The 19214-nt window shown below is 41.3% G+C and overlaps 1 protein-coding gene and 1 long non-coding RNA gene across 4 annotated transcripts in view; one reads left to right on the forward strand and one right to left on the reverse strand.

Annotated features, from left to right (window-relative positions):
* LOC105493003 (T-box transcription factor 19) overlaps positions 1 to 19214 on the forward strand; it is a 69939-nt gene that overhangs the window by 24574 nt on the left and 26151 nt on the right. The window contains exon 1 of one of the 3 annotated variants that reach the window (XM_011760425.3): positions 3880 to 14516. The exons of the other annotated variants lie outside the window; for them this stretch is intronic. Within the exon in view, the coding sequence (XP_011758727.1) occupies positions 14314 to 14516 (203 nt within the window). The 5' untranslated portion in view covers positions 3880 to 14313. Of the gene's footprint in view, positions 1 to 3879; positions 14517 to 19214 lie in introns of those variants that run through there. 3 annotated transcript variants of the gene reach the window in all.
* On the reverse strand, positions 737 to 2469 carry LOC139357523 (uncharacterized). The gene is made up of 3 exons (XR_011610892.1): positions 2426 to 2469; positions 1768 to 1868; positions 737 to 807 (listed from the first exon to the last, which is right to left on the reverse strand). It is a non-coding gene; the product is annotated as an uncharacterized lncRNA (long non-coding RNA).

The raw sequence follows: 19214 nt of genomic DNA on the forward strand, positions 1-19214 counted from the left end.
GACCCATAACCATATCTTACATTGGAACTGCAGGTCCCAAGAGTTCTTGTAATTCTGCTGCTAAGGGGCTTGTACTCGGTGTGCTCTGCCGTTCTAGGTAGACGCCCCACTTTGCTAAGGTGGATGTCTGTGCTGTCCCAGTCCGGGGGGTGGTTGCCCATGAATGTACCCACCCTGCTATTGGGTAAGTCGGCCACACGACGACTGTAGCCTGTCCCATCACACTCTCACAAGCCTGAAGGGCAGCATATGCAGCTGCTAATTGCTTCTCTATTGAGAGATACCAGAGATCAGCTCCCTTCCAAAGTTGGGACCAAAAGCCTACCCGTGTTCTAAAGTGCTCCACGTGCTGCCATAGGCCCCAGCCAAAACCATCTGCGGTCACATGCACATCGAGTTCAAATGAGCACCCTGGGTTAATTACTCGTAGGGCCTGTGCTTGCTGTATGGCCCACTTGGCTGCCAGAAAAACCATTTCAGCATCATTGTCCCAATACCAGGTAGCTCCCTTTTTTTTGTCAACTAATACAATGGTTTTATCATCTGAGCTCAATGGGGCAGGAATACCCACCAATATCCTCAGAGGCCCACAAAAGTCTGTAGCTGCTTCATCATTGTGGGGCGGGGATATGCCTGAATTTTATCAGTGGCCTCTGGGATGTCCTTCTTCTTACCTCACCAGATAACTCCCAATAATTTGGTAGACCCTTGGACCTTGGAATCCAGGCCCTTGGACCTTGGATTGGTTAATGGCCCAACTGCATGCTGCCAAATGTTATTGCAAGAGGGGTGCTGCTGCTTCTAAATCTGCAAGAGAATCAGAGGTTAACATAATATCATCAATATCATGGAATAGGTGGACCTCCTTTGGACATTTCTAGGTGGTTAAATCCATGGCCATGAGACAATGACATAGGCTGGGGCTAGGCACAAAGTCCTGCCTCAACACTGTGAAAGTCCCTTGTTACCCTTCCCATGTGAAAGCAAACTGTTCCTGGCTCTCTGGAGCAATGTCATTTGAGAAGAATGCACTGGCAAGTCTACCACATAGGGGTACTGTCCCAATTCCATCGTCAAGCGGCCCATCAAATCAGTGATAGACAGTACAGCCGGATGTAAAGGGAGTGTTACTTTATTTAATTCTCAATAATCCACCATCATCGGCCAGGTTCCATCAGGCTTTCTGACTGGTCATACCAGTGCATTGTAGGGGCTGTGGGTGCCATGCACTATCTGCACCTCCTCTAACTTCTTAGTGGTCTCTGTTATCTCCGTATGCTCACCTAGAAAGCGGTATTGACAGGTGGAAGTAACTTGTCAGGGTTATGGCAGGACCTGGGGCTGGTGATGCGTATGTCCGCACAGTACCAGCTTAACCACATGTACTCGGAGTCTGAATTCTCTGACTGTGGTTTGTAAAGCCAAGCCATGTAAAATATCCACCCCCAGAATGTATTCAGGTGTGGGAGAGACATACGCAATTATGAGTGGGGACCTAAGCGGCCGATGCCAAGGTGCAAAGATATAGGTTTCACTTTCACTGACCGGCCTCCATAGCCATCTGTATATGCAACCTTGCCCGGAAATTTATTCCGGTTCCCATAGATGAGGCTACAATCTGCACTGGTGTCTACCAGCACCATCACCCACCGTGCATTGGTGGGGGACCAGTGGATTGGCTGTTTCACGTGTGGCCTTTGGTTGTCTGGTGTCCCCCCAAGCCAGGCACCTCAGTCAGTTTCCTAATCAAACATAAATGCTCTATACCTCCGCCGGTCTGCAAGTAGTCCTTGAGCCGGAGCCTTGGGTGGGACTGGGTCCAGCAGCATCGTTCTTCTTCATCTTGGGCATTCTCTGGAATTGCTGCTCTGGGGACAGTTGCCTCCACAAAGTTAACAGCACTTCATTGGGTTGCCTATCAATTTTCTCTCGGTCAACCCCAGCCAAATCAAATCAATTCACATCTGCATGTGGGTCACGCTTTGGGGCCCCATTTTGTCCCATGAAGTGGCCCCCTATGGAATGGGTACCTTCTCCTTCTTTGTGGCACAGACTCCCTGGTCCCACTGATGGCCCTCTGCTTCCCTATGGACCACCATGGTGGTAGTCACCTTGTGTGTGTAGTGCCCCACATACGGAGTGAGGACAATGGCCTGGGAGCCGAAGGCACTTGGGGGTGCAGAACCTAACACAGGGTCCCTCTTGTGGGAGGTAAAGTATTCATCATCTGGCCCTCGGGTATTCAGATTGAACATAGCCTGCTGCATACCCATCTCCTGAATTACTTGCACCAAATCTGTATACAACTGCTATTTACTCATAGTTTCTGATGTTTCTCTGGCATTGTTCCATACCATTTGTAGGGCTACCATCAGCTATTTAACTAGAGTGTGGTCGCCTTGCCCTGTGCTAACTGCCTGCTCACCTGCAATCACCGACAGAGGGAGAAATGGGTCATAATGGAGGTCTACTTTTCCATTTCAGAGGTGGAGCAGACGATACTGTTGGCTACCTCATCCCAAAGGTGAAGCGTCCAGGAGGGTAGGGGTTCCCCAAGCGCTGCCAAAGCTGTTTACCTAATTCCTGCAACTCATTTGGGGTATAAGCACTGCATGATGTGTACTCTGTCATAGTAGGGGGTCCCTGTGCCCATCCCTGGGGCTCCAACAGCTGTTCATGTTCTATTTTCTGATAGACAACTAGGCAAGCCCGAAACAGGGGTTCTTCCTCCTAGGTATCAGAATGATCGAGGGTCTCTGGTTGGGATGGTGGGCCCAGGCCCACACTAATGGCAGCTCCTAATTCTCATTCCAAGCTGTATATCCGGGCCTCCTGGCACTCTGCTTGTGCGTGGAGGTTCCTTACCTGTGCTGCATCCCGCAGGGACTGAGCGTGCACTTCCCATAGCACAGTCAAAAACGCCCATCCAACTCTGCTGGCTAAAGCACGCTCCTTCTCGGTGCTCTGTCCTTCCAGGTGCTTCAGCCCCTTCTCCATGCTCGGGGGGACCTGTCCACCGCCGTTCCACTGGGGCCCATCCTAGCAGCACCGGGTGCCATAACTCATGCTGGGGCCTCATGGCCTACCCGGGATCATCGGGGCCAAGGGCTCACTCACCTTGGGATCCTGCTGACTACGCCAATTGTCAGGTTCCAACCCCAGCTGAGGTCCAAGGGGAGTTGGTGGACTGGTGGCGGGTATCTGAAAGAATACTCAAGGAACCATAGGCAATTGGGACATGACTTTATTCTCTGCTCTCCTACAGAGTCAGCAGTGTAGTTATACTACTCACAGACAATCATGGCTCAAAGCCAGGTATGATCTCACACAAACTAGTTACATCAAATGGCTACATACATGTGATTATATAATGCACAGGATTGTGTGCCTGCACTCCAAACCCACTGTGTTATGCTGTGCTGGATGTCTACCTCAGCCTACTCCTGACTGAAGCACAGCCATTTTCCTTACACCGTCAATACATATCAGAGGGAATGCTAGATTGTTAGAGTTGGGAAATACCTTAGACATTATTTAGTCCAGAGATTTGGAAACATTTTATTTTATTTTATTTTATTTTATTTTTTTTTTGAGACAGAGTCTGGCTCTGCCGCCCAGGCTGGAGTGCAGTGGCCGGATCTCAGCTCACTGCAAGCTCCGCCTCCCGGGTTCACGCCATTCTCCTGCCTCAGCCTCCCGAGTAGTTGGGACTGCAGGCACCCGCCACTGCGCCCGGCTAGTTTTTTGTATTTTTTAGCAGAGACGGGGTTTCACCGTGTTAGCCAGGATGGTCTCGATCTCCTGACCTCGTGATCCGCCCGTCTCGGCCTCCCAAAGTGCTGGGATTACAGGCTTGAGCCACCGCGCCCGGCCTGGAAACATTTTTAAAAACTTTTATATCTAATTTAAAAAATATGAAAACACTTTCTCACTTATTTTTTCTTTATAACAAAACCTTCATGGCAGCCCAATGTATAACAGGTAGAAAAGAATTTTTAAGGTTAAAGGAAGTAGAGTGGGGTGGAGGAGCTCCACCTGCTAGTTTTCTGTTCACCCAGCCTGACAAGGGAATTGAGATCACTTGTGAGATAGTCTTTCTTGCTAATTCCCTAAAAGTGACATGATTTGTACACCTTGGTACTCTGTGCTCAGATGGAGATTAATTGGGGATGGGAGTCATTCCTTTTTTGTTTTTTTTGAGATGGAGTCTTGCTCTGCCACCCAGAATGGAGTGCAGTGGCATGATCTTGGCTCACTGCAACCTCTACTTCCTGGGTTAAAGCTATTCTCCCTCAACCTCCCGAGTAGCTGGGATTACAGGTGCCTGCCACGACACCAGGCTAATTTTTTTTTTTTTTTTGCATTTTTAGTAGAGACGGGGTTTTACCATGTTGGCCAGGCTGATTTTGAACTCCTGACCTCAAGTGATCCACCCACCTTGGCCTCCCAAAGTGCTAGGATTACAGGCGTGAGCCACTGTGCATGGCTGAGTCATTCCTTTTCTAACTCTTCTCCTGCTTCATTGAATATTGGACAAGTCCTTTTTTCCTTTCTTACCTGTTTTTTTTCATCTATATTATGGAGACAATTAGAATCTCCTGATTTTCTCATTTTGTCACTGAATGAATGAATTCCTGGAAATAGAAGGGTTTAAATGAAGTCTGTTTGGACTCCCTGGGCTTAAATACTTGCCTTAGTAGTCATTGTCTATATACTTGTGGTCAAGTTACTTAACCACTGTGACCTTCAAGTTTCTCACCTACAAAATGGGTATAATTATACCACTTACCTTATAAGATTGTTATAAATGAGATGTAAATATGATTAGCATGTTTTATTATTGTCAACACTACTTCTAAAAATACAGTGTAAGAAAACAATCATGGATGTTCCTAAATATTTATTATATGGAATTTTAATTGTTTAAAACTATAAAAAAAAATAGTAAATACATGTGAATATTAGATTGGTTAAAAAAATGGCTCATTTATAAGATGGGATAATTTGCAAATGTCAAAATAGTGTAGAAAATTATTTGGTGACATGGGAAATATTCTTTGTATATTGTTAAATTTAAAAAATTAGATTATAAAATCTTGTTAGTGTTTTATTTACTCTTAGGGCTAAAAGGCAGTCATTTTCTTCACTTTAAAAACTTGTTTTAAAATATTTTAATTTTAGGCTGGGTGCAGTGGCTTACGCCTGTAATCCCAGCACTTTGGGAGGCCGAGGCAGTTGGATCACTTGAGGAGAGGATTTGGAGACCAGCCTGGCCAACATGGTGAAACCCTATTTCCACGAAAAATACAAAAATTAGCCAGGCATTGTGATGAGCACCTGTAATCCCAACTACTTGAGAGGCTGAGGCAGGAGAATCGCTTGAACCTGGGAAGTGGAGGTTGCTATGAGTCATGATCATGCCACTGCACTGCAGCCTGGGTGACAGAGTAAGACTCTGTCTCAAAAAAAAAAAAAGAAAAAAAAAAAATTAATGTTATGGCTACCTAGTAGGTATATATATTTATGTGGCACATGAGATATTTTGATATGGGCATATAACGCATAGAAATCAAAGCAGGATAAATGGGATATCCATCACCTCAATCAAGCATTTGTCATTTCTCTGTGGTTATAAACATTTCCTTATACTCCTTTAGTTATTTAAAAATCTACAATAAATTATTATTGACCGTAGTGAACAATACAACTAGATTTTATTCATTCTGTCTAATTATATTTTTGTAACCGTTAACCATCTCTACTTCCTACTACTCTCCCACTACGCTTCCCAGCCTTTGGTAACCAGCATTCTACTCTCTAAGTTCAATTGTTTTAATTTTTAGCTCTCATACATTAGTGAGAACATGCAAAATTTCTCTTTCTGTGCCTGGCTTAGTTCACTTAACATAATGACCTCCAGTTCCATTCATGTTGTTGCAGATGACAGGGTTTTATTATTTTTTTTTTTTGTGGCTGAATAGTACTCCATTGTGTGTATGTACCAGATTTTCTTTATCCATTTGTCTGTTAATGGACACTTAGGTTGCTTCCAAATCTTGGCTATTGTGAAGAGTGCTGCAGTAAACATGGGAGTGCAGGTATGTCTTAAAAAAACTGATTTCTTTTCTTTGGGGTACATACCTAGAAGTGGGATTGCTGGATCATATGGTAATTCTATTTTTAGTTTTTTGAGGAACCTCCATACTGTTCTCCACAGTGGTTGCACTAATTTATATTCACACCAACAGCGTGTACGGGTTCCCTTTTTTCCGCATCCTCACCAGCATTTGCTATTGCCTGTATTTTGGATAAAAGCCATTTTAACTGTGGTGAGATGATATCTCATGTAGTTTTCATTTTCATTTCTCTGATCATCAGTGGTGTGCTTAACACTTTTCATTTGCCATTTATATGTCTTCTTTTGAGAAATGTCTATTCAGATCTTTTGCCTATTTTAAAATCAGATAATTAGTTTTTTTTTTTCCAATTGAGTTTTTTGAGCTCCTGATATATTCTGGCTATTCGTCCCTTAATAATTCTGGTTTGCAGATATTTTCTCCTATTCTGTGGGTTGTCACTTCACTTTGTGGATTATTTCCTTTGCTCTGCAGAAGGTTTTTATTAATAACTTAATGTGATCTCATTTGTCTATTTTTGCTTTGGTTGTCTGTGGTTTTGTGGTATTACTTAAGAAATCAAGAAATCTTTGCTTTCCTTTTTTTTTTTTTTTGAGATGGAGTCTCGCTCTGCCACCCAGAATGGAGTTGCAGTGGCATGATCTCAACTCACTGCAGCTTCTGACTTCTGGATTCAAGCTATTCTCCTCCCTCAACCTCCCGAGTAGCTGGGATTACAGGTGCCTGCCATGATGCCAGGCTAAATTTTTTTTGTATTTTTAGTAGAGACGGGGTTTTAACATGTTGGCCAGGCTGGTTTTGAACTCCTGACCTCAAGTGATCCACCCACCTTGGCCTCCCAAAGTGCTAGGATTACAGGCGTGAGCCACCACGTATGGCTGAGTCCTTCCTTTTCTAACTCAATGTCCTGGAGAGTTTCCCCCATGTTTTCTGTTAGTATTAATAGTTTCATAGTTTGAGGTCTTAGATTTAAGTCTTTAATCCCTTTTGATTTGATTTTTGTATATGGTGAGAGAGAGGGATTTAGTTTCATTCTTCTGCATAAGGATATTCAGTTTTCTTAGCATTATTTATTTATTTATCATAACGTTCTTTTCTGTTGATCCCAAATTTTTATTTTATTTTTAAATTTTTTTTCCTTCCAACTTTTAGGCTCAAGGGGTACATGTGCAGGTTTGTTATGTGGGTAAATTGCATGTTTCAGGGGTTGGTGTACAGCTAATTTTGTCACCTAGATAATTAGCATAATACCTGATAGTAGTTTGTCAGCCCCACCCTCTTCCCACCCTCCAGCCTCAAGCAGGCCCCAGTGTATATTGATCTCTTCTTTGCATCTGTGTGTACTCAGTGTTTAGCTTCCTCTTATAAGTGAGAACATGCGGAATCTGATTTTCTGTTCTGTGTTAATTGACTTAGGATAATGACCATCTACGTTGCTGCAAAAGACGTGATCTCATTGTTTCTTATGGCTGTATAGTATTCCAAGGTGTCTATGTACCACATTTTCTTTATCCAGTCCACCACTGGTGGGAATCCGAGTTGATTCCATGTCTTTGCTATTGTGAATAGTGCTGTGATGAACATTCGTGTGCATGTGTCTTTATGGAGAATGGTTTATATTTCTTTTGGTATACACACAGTAATGAAGTTGCTGGGTCTAATGGTAGTTCTATTTTAAGTTCTTTGAGAAATCTCTAGACTGCTTTCCACAGTGGCTACACTAATTTACAAAATTGCCACCAGCAGTGTATAAGCATTCTCTTTGGTCTACAAACTCACTAGCATCTGTTACTTTTTGACTTTTTAGTCATAGCCATTCAGACTGGTGTGAAATTGTATCTAATTGTGGTTTTGATTTGCATTTCTCTAATGATTAGTGATATTGAGCATTTTTTCATATGCTTGTTGGCTGCTTGTATGTCTTCTTTTGAGAAGTGTCTGTTCATGTCCTTTGCCCATTTTTTAATAAAGTTTTCTTTTTGCTTGTTGATTTATTTAAGTTCTTTATAGATGCTGGATATTAGACCTTTGTCAGAAGCATAGTTTGCAAATTATTTTTTCCCATTCTGTAGGTTGCCTGTTTACTCTATTGATAGTTTCTTTGCTGTGTAGAGGCTCTTAAGTTTAATTAGGTCCTACTTTTAATCTTTTTTGTTGTTGTTGTTGTTCTTTTTTTGAGACAGGGTCATGCTATGTCACCCACGCTGGAGTGCAGTGTCATGACCTTGACTCACTACAACCTCCACCTCCCAGGCTCAAGCAGTCCTCTCACCTGAGCCTCCTGAGCAGCTGGGACTACAGACATGTACCACCATGCCCAGCTGATTTTTGTATTCTTTGTAGAGATAGGGTTTTACCATGTTGGCCAGGCTGGTCTCGAATTCCTGGGCTCAAATGATCCACCTGCCTTGGCCTCTTAAAGTTGTGGGATTACAGGTGTGAGCCACTGCACCTGGTCAAGTTTTGTTTTTGTTGCAATTGCTTTTGAAATCTTCATCATGAAGTCTTTGACAGGGCCAATGTCCAGAATGATATTTCCTAGGTTTTCTTCTAGGGTTTTTATAGTTTTAGGTTTTACATTTAAGTCTTTAATCCAACTTGAGTTGAATTTTATATTTGGTGATAAATAGTGGTCCAGTTTCAATCTTCTGCATACTGAGAAGATTGAGATAACTAGCCAGTTATCTCAGTACCATTTATTGAAGAGGGAGTCCTTTCTTCACTGCTTGCTGTTGTCAGCTGTGTTGAAGATCAGATAGTTGTAGGCATATGGTTTATTTTTTTGGGTTCTCTAACCTGTACCAGTGATCTCTGTGTTGACTTTTGTACCAATACCATGCTGTTGTAGTTACTGTTGTAGTCTTGTAGTATAGTTTGAAGTTAAGTGGTATGATGCCTAAAGCTTAGTTCTTTTTGCTTAGGATTGCTTTGGCTATTTGGGCTCCTTTTTGGTCCCAGATGAATTTTAAAATGATATTTTCAAAATCTGTGAAAAATGAGGGTAGTTTTATAGGAATAGCATTGAATCTGTAAATTGCTTTGGGCAGTATGGCCATTTTAACAATACTGATTCTTCTTATTCATGAGCATAGACTGTTTTTCCATTTGCTTGGATTCATCTTTGATTTTTTCTTTTATTTTTAGCAATGTTTTGTAATTCTTGTTGTGATCATTCACATCCCTGGTTAGCCATATTCCTAGGTGTTTTAGTCTTTTTTTTTTTTGTGGCTATCGTGAATGGTATTGCATTCATAATTTGGTTGTCAACTTGGATGTTGTTGGTGTATAGAAATGCTAATGACTTTTGTATATCAATTTTGTGTCCTGAAACTTTGCTGAATTTGTTTATCATATCTAGGAGCCTTTGGGCAGAGACTGTGGAGTTTTGTAGGTATAGAATCATATCGTCTGCAAAGAAGGATTGTTTGACTTCCTCTCTTCCTATTTGGATACCTTTTATTTTTCTTTCGCCTGATTACCCCAGCTAAACTTCCAGTACTGTGCTGAATAGGAGTGGTGAGAGTGGGCATCCTTGTCTTGTTCTGGTTCTCTATGGAAATGCTTTCAGCTTTTGCCCAACAGTATGATGTTGGCTGTGGGTTTGTCATAGATGGCTATTATTTTGAGATGTGTTCCTTTTTGATACCTAGTTTGTTGAGGATTTTTAACATGAAGGGAGGTCGAATTTATTCAAGAGCCTTTTCTGCATCTGTTGAGATGATCATGCGGTTTTTGTTTTTAGTTCTGTTTATTTGATGAATCACATTTATTGATTTATGTATGTTGAACCAACCTTGCATCCCAGGAATAAAGCTTTCTTGATTGTGGTGAATGGGATTTGGTTTGCTAGTATTTTGTTAAGGATATTTGCATGTATGTTCATCAGGGATATTGGCCTGAAGATTCTTTTTTCTGCCAAGTTTTGGTATCAGAATGATGCTGGCCTCATAGAATGAGTTAGGGAGGAGTTCCTCCTCTATTTTTTGAAATAGTTTCAGTAGGATTGGTACCAGCTCTTTATATGTCTGGTAGAAATCAGCTGTAAATCCATGTGGCCCAGGGCTTTTTCTGGTTGGTAAATTTTTTCATTAATTCAACTTTGAAACTTGTTATTGATCTATTCAGGCTTTCAATTTCTTCCTGGTTCAATCTTGGGAGGTTGTATGTTTTCAGGAATTCATTCATTTCTTTTAGGTTTTCCAGTTTGTGTCAGCACCATCTATTGAAGAGATTGTCCTTTCTCCAATGTACGTTCTTGGCACCTCTGTCGAAAATGAATTAACTGTAGGATTTATTTCTGGGTTCTCTATTCTGTTCCATTGGTCTATGTGTCTGTTTTCATGCCAGTGCCATGCTGTTTTGGTTACTATATCACTTTAGTATAATTTGAAGTCAGGTAATATGATTCCTTCAGTTTTTTTCTTTCTGCTCAGGATGGCTTTGGCTATTCTGCATCTTTCGTGGTTCCATATAAATTTTTAGGATTTTTTTCTATTTCTGTGAAGAATGTCATTGATATTTTGATTGGGCTTGCATTGAATCTGTAGATCGCTTTGGGCGGTATGGACATTTTAACAATATTGATTCTTCCAATCCATGAACATGGACTGTCTTCCTACTTTTTAATGTACTTTTCTATATCTTACATCAATGTTTTATAGTTTTCAGGATCTTTCACCTCTTTGGTTAAGTTTATTCCTAGATATTTTATTTTATTTTCAGCTATTGTCAATGGGATTACTTTTTTAATATCTTTTTCAGATTGTTCACTGTTGGCCTATAGAAGTGCTATATTGATTTTTGTATGTTGATTTTGTATCCTGCAACTTTATTGAATTTGTTTACAAATTCTAATAGTTTTTTGTTAGAGTCTTTAGTTTTTTCCAAATATAAGATCATATCATCTGCAAACAAGGATAATTTGACCTCCTCCTTTCCAATTTGGATGTCTTTTACTTCTTTCTCTTGTCTGATTGCTGCAGCTAGAACTTCTAGTATTATATTGAATAACAGTAGTGTAAGTGGTCATCCTTGTCATATTCCAGTCTTAGTTCTGTTTTTTCTTCATTTCTCCCCTACTGGTGCTTCAGAACACTTCACATTTCTGTATTGGAATTCCTCAAGCATGTCTTTATGTTCCTTCTAGATTGTAAAACTATTTGAAGGAAGGATTTTTATCTTACTGGTAGACTGGGGAGATATTGTTCACTGTATCTCACAGTGTTTTCTTTATAAAGACTTATGGGGGAAATTTCTCACAGGTCAAGGCTTGCTTTTATTTTAGGGACACAGTTTAATGTATGCCAGATTATATTCCCCCACTTTGCATTGGCTGCTTGGAAGCTCAGAGCCACAATTGTATCACAGTTCTAAGCAGTGCCTTCTCAAAATCTCCACTTATATACCTAATAGTCTTTGCATGAGTTTCCTATTGCTGCTATACCAAATTACCACAAACTTAGTGGCTTAAAACAATGTAAACCTATTATCTTACAGTTTGGGGAATCAGAAGCCCAAAATTAGTTTCACTGGGCTAAAACCAAGGTGTTGGCAGGACTATGTTCCTTCTGGAGGCTCTAGAGGATAATCTATTTCCTTATCTTTTCCAGCTTCTAGAGACTTCTTACATTCCATGTCTTCTGGCCCCTTCTTCCATCTTCAAAGCCAGGAGTGTAGCATCTTCTCTCCCCTCTGACTTCTGCATCTGTCCTTACATCTTCTTGCTCTGACTTTGATCCTCCTGCCTCCCTCTTATTTTTGTGATTGCACTGGGCTCACCAGATAACCCAGGATAATCTCCCCATCTCAAGATCCTTAACTGAATCACATCTGAAAAGTCTATTTTTCCCATATGAGGTAATACACTCACAGGTTCTGGGGATTCGGAAATGGGCCTCTTTTACTGGGGGTCCTTATTCAGCCTACCACATTATTTTCAATGTTAACTGTATGAAATGGAAATTTTTGAGTCTCCTAACTAAATTGTACCTCTGCCTACCCTTCCACCTCCCTCACCTTCCGTATCTCAGTAAATGGCCCTGCCACCTAATAATTGTTCCCATCAGACACACGGTTCTCTGCTCTCCCTCACCCCCACATCCAGTCCCTCATGTTGTTCTGTCATATCGACTTCTAAGGTGTATCTAGAACCTATACACTTCATTTTTTGCTACTGCCACTACCCTAGGCTAAGCCATCACCAGCTCTTGCCTGAACTGCTATCATAGCCTCTAATTTGTCCTTTACTTCAGCTCTTGCCTTTCCTACTCTATTCTCCACAAATCAATTAGATTTTTTGCAAACACAAAGCAAATCATGCTGTTTTCCTACTTAATACTCTCCAATTGTTTCCTATCTCATGTTGAAGAGAATCTAAAATCTTCATCATGACTTCTAAGGCCCCGTGATCTGACCTGGCCCTCTCTTAAAGAACATCTCATTCTACTCTCTTTACCACCACATTCTGGTCACACTGGCCTCCCTGGAGACTTCTACCTGGCTCAAGCCATGCTTCTCACATGCAATTCTTCAGCTTGACACTCTGCCAACTCTTCCCCAACTACATCCTTGCTGAGCTTTTGGTCTCATCTGAAATTTCTCCTCCTCAGAGAAGCTGTTCTACACAGCTTCCCTAACTGGAGTTCCCTACCCTGCTGGGCACAAATTTTTCTCGACCACTTCACCCTTTTATGTAGTCTTCATAGACTTATCACTACTGATAATTACTTAGTTGTTGTTTACTTTATATCATTTATTTTCTCCATCAGATGGTTAATTCTGTAAAGGTGCAGGCCGTTTCTGTTTGTTCCTTGCTGTATGTGATGCTTCATAGGTATGTAGCACTAGGAGGCCCTGAATACATTTTCTGTCATCCTTACCCTGACTTTATCTTACCTTTTTGGGTTCGTTTTCCTTTTGTTCTTGTTTTCTTACTTTGTATTGAAATGAGAAAAACTCGCAATCCCCAGGCTCTACTCAAGGCTGGGGACTAGAGGAGGTAGAGCTTCCTCTGCTCTTGTCCCTTCCACCCACTGCCCACTCACTCGCCATTAGTACTGTGTGTTGAGGGCAAAAGAAAAGCTTTCTACTACTGTTTCTTCCCAGGGAATATGGGATTCATCCTGGAATGCCAAAATAAGGATGAATTGTCAAAAGAGAAAACAATAATGCCTTTTTGGACCAAAGATAGAAATTGCTCTGCATAATAATGTAAAAAGCTTATTTTCACTGACTGGGGGCAGAGTGTTCCTTAGAGAGATTAATATGATACTAGCTGCTTTTTTTCTCTCCCTCTGGCAAAGGCTAGAGATAAACAAAAAACTGGGTTTCTAGACTCTAGGGAGGAGGGACAGCATTCAAAGCTCCATTTGTAGGAGGTGAGCAGGGCCCTTGAGATGAGTGGGGTGTGAGCAAGTCTGGGACATTCAGGAGAGAGATGATGAGTAGGGGACACCCTGGGAGAAAGAGGTCCTGAGCTCTTTTCTTTTCTCCCCAGCCCTGACCCTTGAGCAGTGGCACACAGAGTGTCTTCCTTTATTCTCTGGTGCAGTAGTCATGTTTCTTGGCACAGTGCCTTGGACCTTCCATATATGCTTCTCTCCAGAGCCTTCGTCTAAGACGCTGGAGAGTAGCTTATAGCCTGGGTTGGCATCAAGTTTGTCGATTCTCCCCAGGACCCTTTTCTTTATAGGTGCCACATGTCATGATTTATGCACAAACATGATTTGCCTGACAGTGCAGTCTGGGCCTGGAATAATTTTAATTAATGGGAAAATGGTCCTCAATACACCGATTAGACCTCTTCAGGTACAACAAGATAAAAGCCTGATAATTTGGATGGAGTACTCTTCTTAAATGTCTACTCTGTGCACGGCAGCCAATGGGAAAGCCAGCCTCTCTCCCACCTGATCCAATGAGTAATTAAGAGAGGGCTTTTTCTTCCCTACCTCTCCCCTCCCTCCACCCCGCTCCCCAACTAAAGCTTAACAGGTTGGTGGTATAATGTGGAGACTTTTAAGGGGTGCCATCCTAGGAGCTTAGGCAGGAGCCAGGGTGTCTTCTCTGCACTCCTCCAAGCCCTGTTCAAGTGGGTTTGAAAAGCAGGCAAGTGAGGGAAGGAAGAAGCTAGAAGCAGGCAAGGTAGGTAACAGCTCTCGGCAAAGTTCGAGAAGTGCCTATGGCCATGAGTGAGCTGGGCACTCGGAAGCCCAGCGATGGCACTGTTTCTCATCTGCTCAATGTGGTGGAGAGCGAGCTTCAGGCAGGGAGGGAAAAAGGCGACCCTACGGAGAAGCAACTTCAGATCATCCTGGAGGATGCACCTCTCTGGCAGAGATTCAAGGAAGTCACTAATGAGATGATTGTGACCAAGAATGGCAGGTGAGTTTATCTGCCGCCCTGCGTGGGCTGGCAGGGCTTGGCAGGAGAGATGAGACCCCTTGAATATTGAAGAGGTTGCCGCTCTTCACTCAGAGGCGGCGGGATCTGATTAAACATGCTTACAGGAACGACTGTCTCCAGTGGCTTTCCTCCAGCCAACTTAATTAATTTCTCTGAGATCATCAGAGGATGAAGCCACCTGTCTTATGTGCATTTTAAATGGAGAAATTCTGGGGAATTACCCTAAAGTGGGGGGAATGCTCCATTGGGATGGGAAAATGGACTCAAATGTCAGAAAATAATATTAATTTGTGACTAGCTGCAAACCCTATCACAGACCTGAGCCCCAACTCCGTCCAGATAAGGTGAAAGACAACTTTGTTTGGAAGCTGGATGATCTCCTCCTAAGTACAGCAAACTTGCCAGAAATGTTTGACTAGTTGAAGAGTGGAAGCAAACGGGCAAATGTAAACTATTGCCTATCACTTCACCTGCTTCCCCGTGTGTGTTTGTGGTGAGTGTTCATTTGAGATTGTGTGTGTTTGTGATGATGTGAAAGCTGTTGCAGTAATAGTGAATGAAAACATATTATACTGCTTTAGAGAAGCGAAGATGCCTTCTTTCCTCTAAGTGCAACAAATTGAGGGATTAACTGAAACTGATCTCTGCTGGCATTTATCAGATTCTATTAAACCTAGTCTGCTAAGGGGCTGTCAAGGTAATATTAGAAGATTTCACTTCATAGAGGAGATGCAAATATTTTGAAACAAAATCTCACTGCTCGCAGCTTGGCCAAACTAGCTCCAACATTCAGCTGATGTTCACATATATTTTCATACACATGGTCACAAAAGTACAAAATGCTGAAAGGCATTTTCAGTAGGCTTAGTTTTGGCTGAACTCTAATTATGACACCCTCGAAAGAATTCTGATAATAAAGAAGAGCCGAGGCCATCTGAACTTCTTTCTGTCAGGCTTTTGTCCTTGTGCAAAATGCTTCCATTCCTGATATCTTGGTTTTCTATATTTTAATGAAGCGCAGTATAGAAAATGAACTATTTCTTGTCAATCTTGGAGAGTTGTGAACTCAGGAACTGTTACATGGCATTAAAATGTGTTCTAAAATGAAAGCCATACCTGAATTAGGACATTTCAAGAAATTGCGATTATACCAGTAGCAGGAATATCAACCTTGCTTGATTTTTATATTTTCTTTCTCAAAATGGGTTCCATACTTATTTCATATAAATTTATTGCTTTTAATATTTGTTATTGTAATTATAGTTGTTCCTTCTCTTGACCTGTATTTACACATTATTTTTAGTTTCTTTCATAGAAGAAAACATAAAACATATTTTTAATTTCACAGAATTACCCCAAATCTTAATTGGATTTAATCTTTTGCCCTTTAAAGATGGGCAAAGATGCAACTGTAAAAAGTTTATTTTATCTGACAATAGGTAGAACATTCTGCTTATTATTCTTTGTATTACTGGATACTAATTACACTAATACCTAGCCTCATGCTATTGATTTGGCTGTCAAATTGGCCATATATTATGGTAAAAATAAGTACAATCACCAAGTAAATATATGGTTCATCTATTTCAATAAGGAATAAATAATAAAAGTTTCTGAAACCATTATAAATTCCAATTTAATATGTTACATTGGAATGCACTTTTACCATTTAAGAAAAATTTTATCTTGCCTTTTATTGCCTATATAATTTTCCACTATATTTAAAATGTAATATACTTCACATTAACCCAGCATGGTGGTCTGCTCCTGTTGTCCCAGCTACGCAGGAGGCTGAGGCAAGGGATCCTTGAGCCTAGGAGCAGTCTGGGCAACATGGTGAGACCCTGTCTTTAAAAAGCAAAACAAAATCCTTCATCTTTAAAGTCATTTAATATTAGCTACATGAACAATATTCTTTGTAGAAGAAGTTTAATGAAGTCTAATTGTGGTGAACTTGGTTGTTCTTATCTATGGATGTCCTGCTGTGTTCCCCCTCTTCCTGTAAATGAAAACTTTTTCTTAAATTCTCCTAAGTTCTCTGAGCCCTTTAGGGTCAAGATTTTGCCAGGAGATAGAAAGTTCCCTTTATACTTTGATTAAAGAAGGGAAGACAAGTCCATAAGAAATTGATGTACTTAATAATGAATGAACTTGGTCTGAAATTACTCCCAACTTCTTAGTTTCTCAGATTAAACCATTAGTCACACTTAACCTTTGTGAATATAGACATCTTTCTTGCTTCATCTTCTTTACTCCCTTCTTCCTTCTTTCTTTTCTCCCTAATCATTTATTCCTCATTGCCTCCTTTCTACTCATTCTCCTATATCTATAGACTCTCTGTGTCTCCTTCAGATCCTTGCCCTCCACATCGACTCCCACGCCTGGTGCAGGTAGATTTGTGGCCCTTCCCTGTGGAGAAGAATGTTCCTGGTATGATTACCCAGTCCTAGCCTTTTTCATTCACATTGTGACCTGGGCCCTTTTTCATTGACATTGTCACCTTGACTTTTTAAAAAAGCATCGTTTGGGGTGATAACTCCTGTACACTTGAGGTGTCATTGTTCTGCATTAAAATAGCAAATCTTGCAATAGCATAAGATGGGCTGATGAAAGAGTGACAAGACTCATTGTCAAGTGGAGATCTACTTTCATATATATAAATAGGAAGCTTGCCTCTGACATTGATCAGAAGCTGTAAAGAGAAAAGCTTTTCCCTGAAAAACATGGAATTATCTCCAGAAACTGGGATCCTGATGTTGGCCTCCTTTCTTTCCTTCCTTTCTCTCTCTCCCTTCCTCCTTTTCTTTCTCTCTCTCCCCTCCCCCATTCTACTACTTCTTTTCCCTTTCCTCCTTTTCTTCCTCCCTCTCTTTTTAAAATGGAAAACTTTTAGTTATTCGTAGTTAATAGTCCTTTAGCTATAACAGTAATAAGTATAAGACCTCCTTAGAGCTCATTTGAGTCATCTCTAGTGTATCCAGCCAGTATTTCCTTTCATGTCCATCCTTTAAGCTGGAAACTTATACTTTAGTTTGCAGAGAGAATTCATTTCAGACTTCAGAGGTAAATAAATTAAATTGCTTGCTAGCATGGCAGCTCATGTCTGTAATCCCAGCACTTTGGGAGGCTGAAGTGGGAAGACTGCTTGAGCCCAGGAGTTTGAGACCAGACTGGGCAATGTGGGGAGACCTCTTCTCTACAGAAAATTTAAACAATTAGCCAGGAGGCCCAGGTAGGTGGATCACTTGAGCTCAGAAGTTTTAGAACAGCCTGGGCAACATGAAGAAACCCTGTCTCTCCAAAACATACAAAAAATTAGCTGGGCATGGTGACACCTACCTGTAGTCCCAGCTACTTGGGAGGCTGAGGTGAGAGATCACCTGACCCTGGGGAAGTCAAGGTTGCAGTGATCACACCATTGCACTTGAGCCTGGGCAACAGAGTGAGACTGTGTCTCAAAAAAAAAAAAAAAAAAAATCAAATCTCTTGCTTTTGTTTTCTTTACTTGTAACATTTTCACGTAAGGCGAAAATGCTATATTTCTTGTTATCATAAAATAAGAGGTGGGAATTACTAAGTTTAAATTTTCAGTGATTAAGGGGTATTGGTGCAGTGCCCCCGAGTTGATGGTCATAGTCTCCAGTAAGGGCAGTACAAGAGAGGAGAAAAGTAAGGTTGCACATCAGGCCAATACATTTCCATGTCCCTATAGCCCATGAGTATTTTTCTCTGAACTTTAAAATTACAACTCAAGAAGATCATATGCATTTATGTAATCTGCCGCTAACCGGGCCACCTTGCTTCCCTAATGCTGTTCTTTTTTTCCCTTTGTTTATTTATCTTTAATTGACACCTGTTGCTATTTTTATGCCTGCTCACCTTCATATAAATGTCAGCATCCATGCACCATGTGTGTCACACACACACACACACACACACACACACACACACACCCCTCAAAGTTCTGATGAGTATTTGATAAATAGTAGAGTTTTGTGGAGAGATGGAGGAAAGTGTTTACAAGTTTAACTTTTTGAATTTGCTTTTAACCATCTCTGCTGTTCCCTCACCTGTAAAATCTGCCTCATCTCTGCCCCCCTTTCTTCCTGCAAACCTCACTTCTCATAGCCTGCTCCAGCAGCACTGGCTTCTGGAGATTCCCTGTCAGTGAAATAAAACTGGAAAGCTGGTCCCATAATAAAAGCCAAACAGTTTATGGGCAAAGCCCAACCACCTGTGGTTCTTCAGGTGTCGTTTTCTTGAGGAGTGCTTATTTACCCTGCCACATTTTCCTCTCTTTATCTCCAAGGAGGCTTTCTCTCCAGGGTGGATTAAGCGAAGTTATGCTGTTACTTAGGGACTGATTTACATATTTCTTATCCCTCAGACTCTGGGTTTCTCTATGTTAGTTACATCTAGGAAAAACAATGGGGAAAAAATCACCTTGATGGGAAGTGCAGTTCATTCCTGAAAATAAAGCCGGATCATGAGTGGTAATCACAGATCAGTTAGTTACTGGATCCCTAGATAATGCATCCCTGTCATTGTGAGACAAAAGAGGGGAAAGTAGGGTGGGAGGAGGGGAACTTGGCTTGGAGGCAGGGTTAGTTCCAGTCCCAGTTACAAGACCTTAGGCAAGTTGACTGACTTTTATTTATTCCTCATTGCCATAATAGG

This window comes from Macaca nemestrina, chromosome 1 (assembly GCF_043159975.1).
Source record: "Macaca nemestrina isolate mMacNem1 chromosome 1, mMacNem.hap1, whole genome shotgun sequence".
NCBI classification, from domain to species: Eukaryota; Metazoa; Chordata; class Mammalia; order Primates; family Cercopithecidae; genus Macaca; species Macaca nemestrina.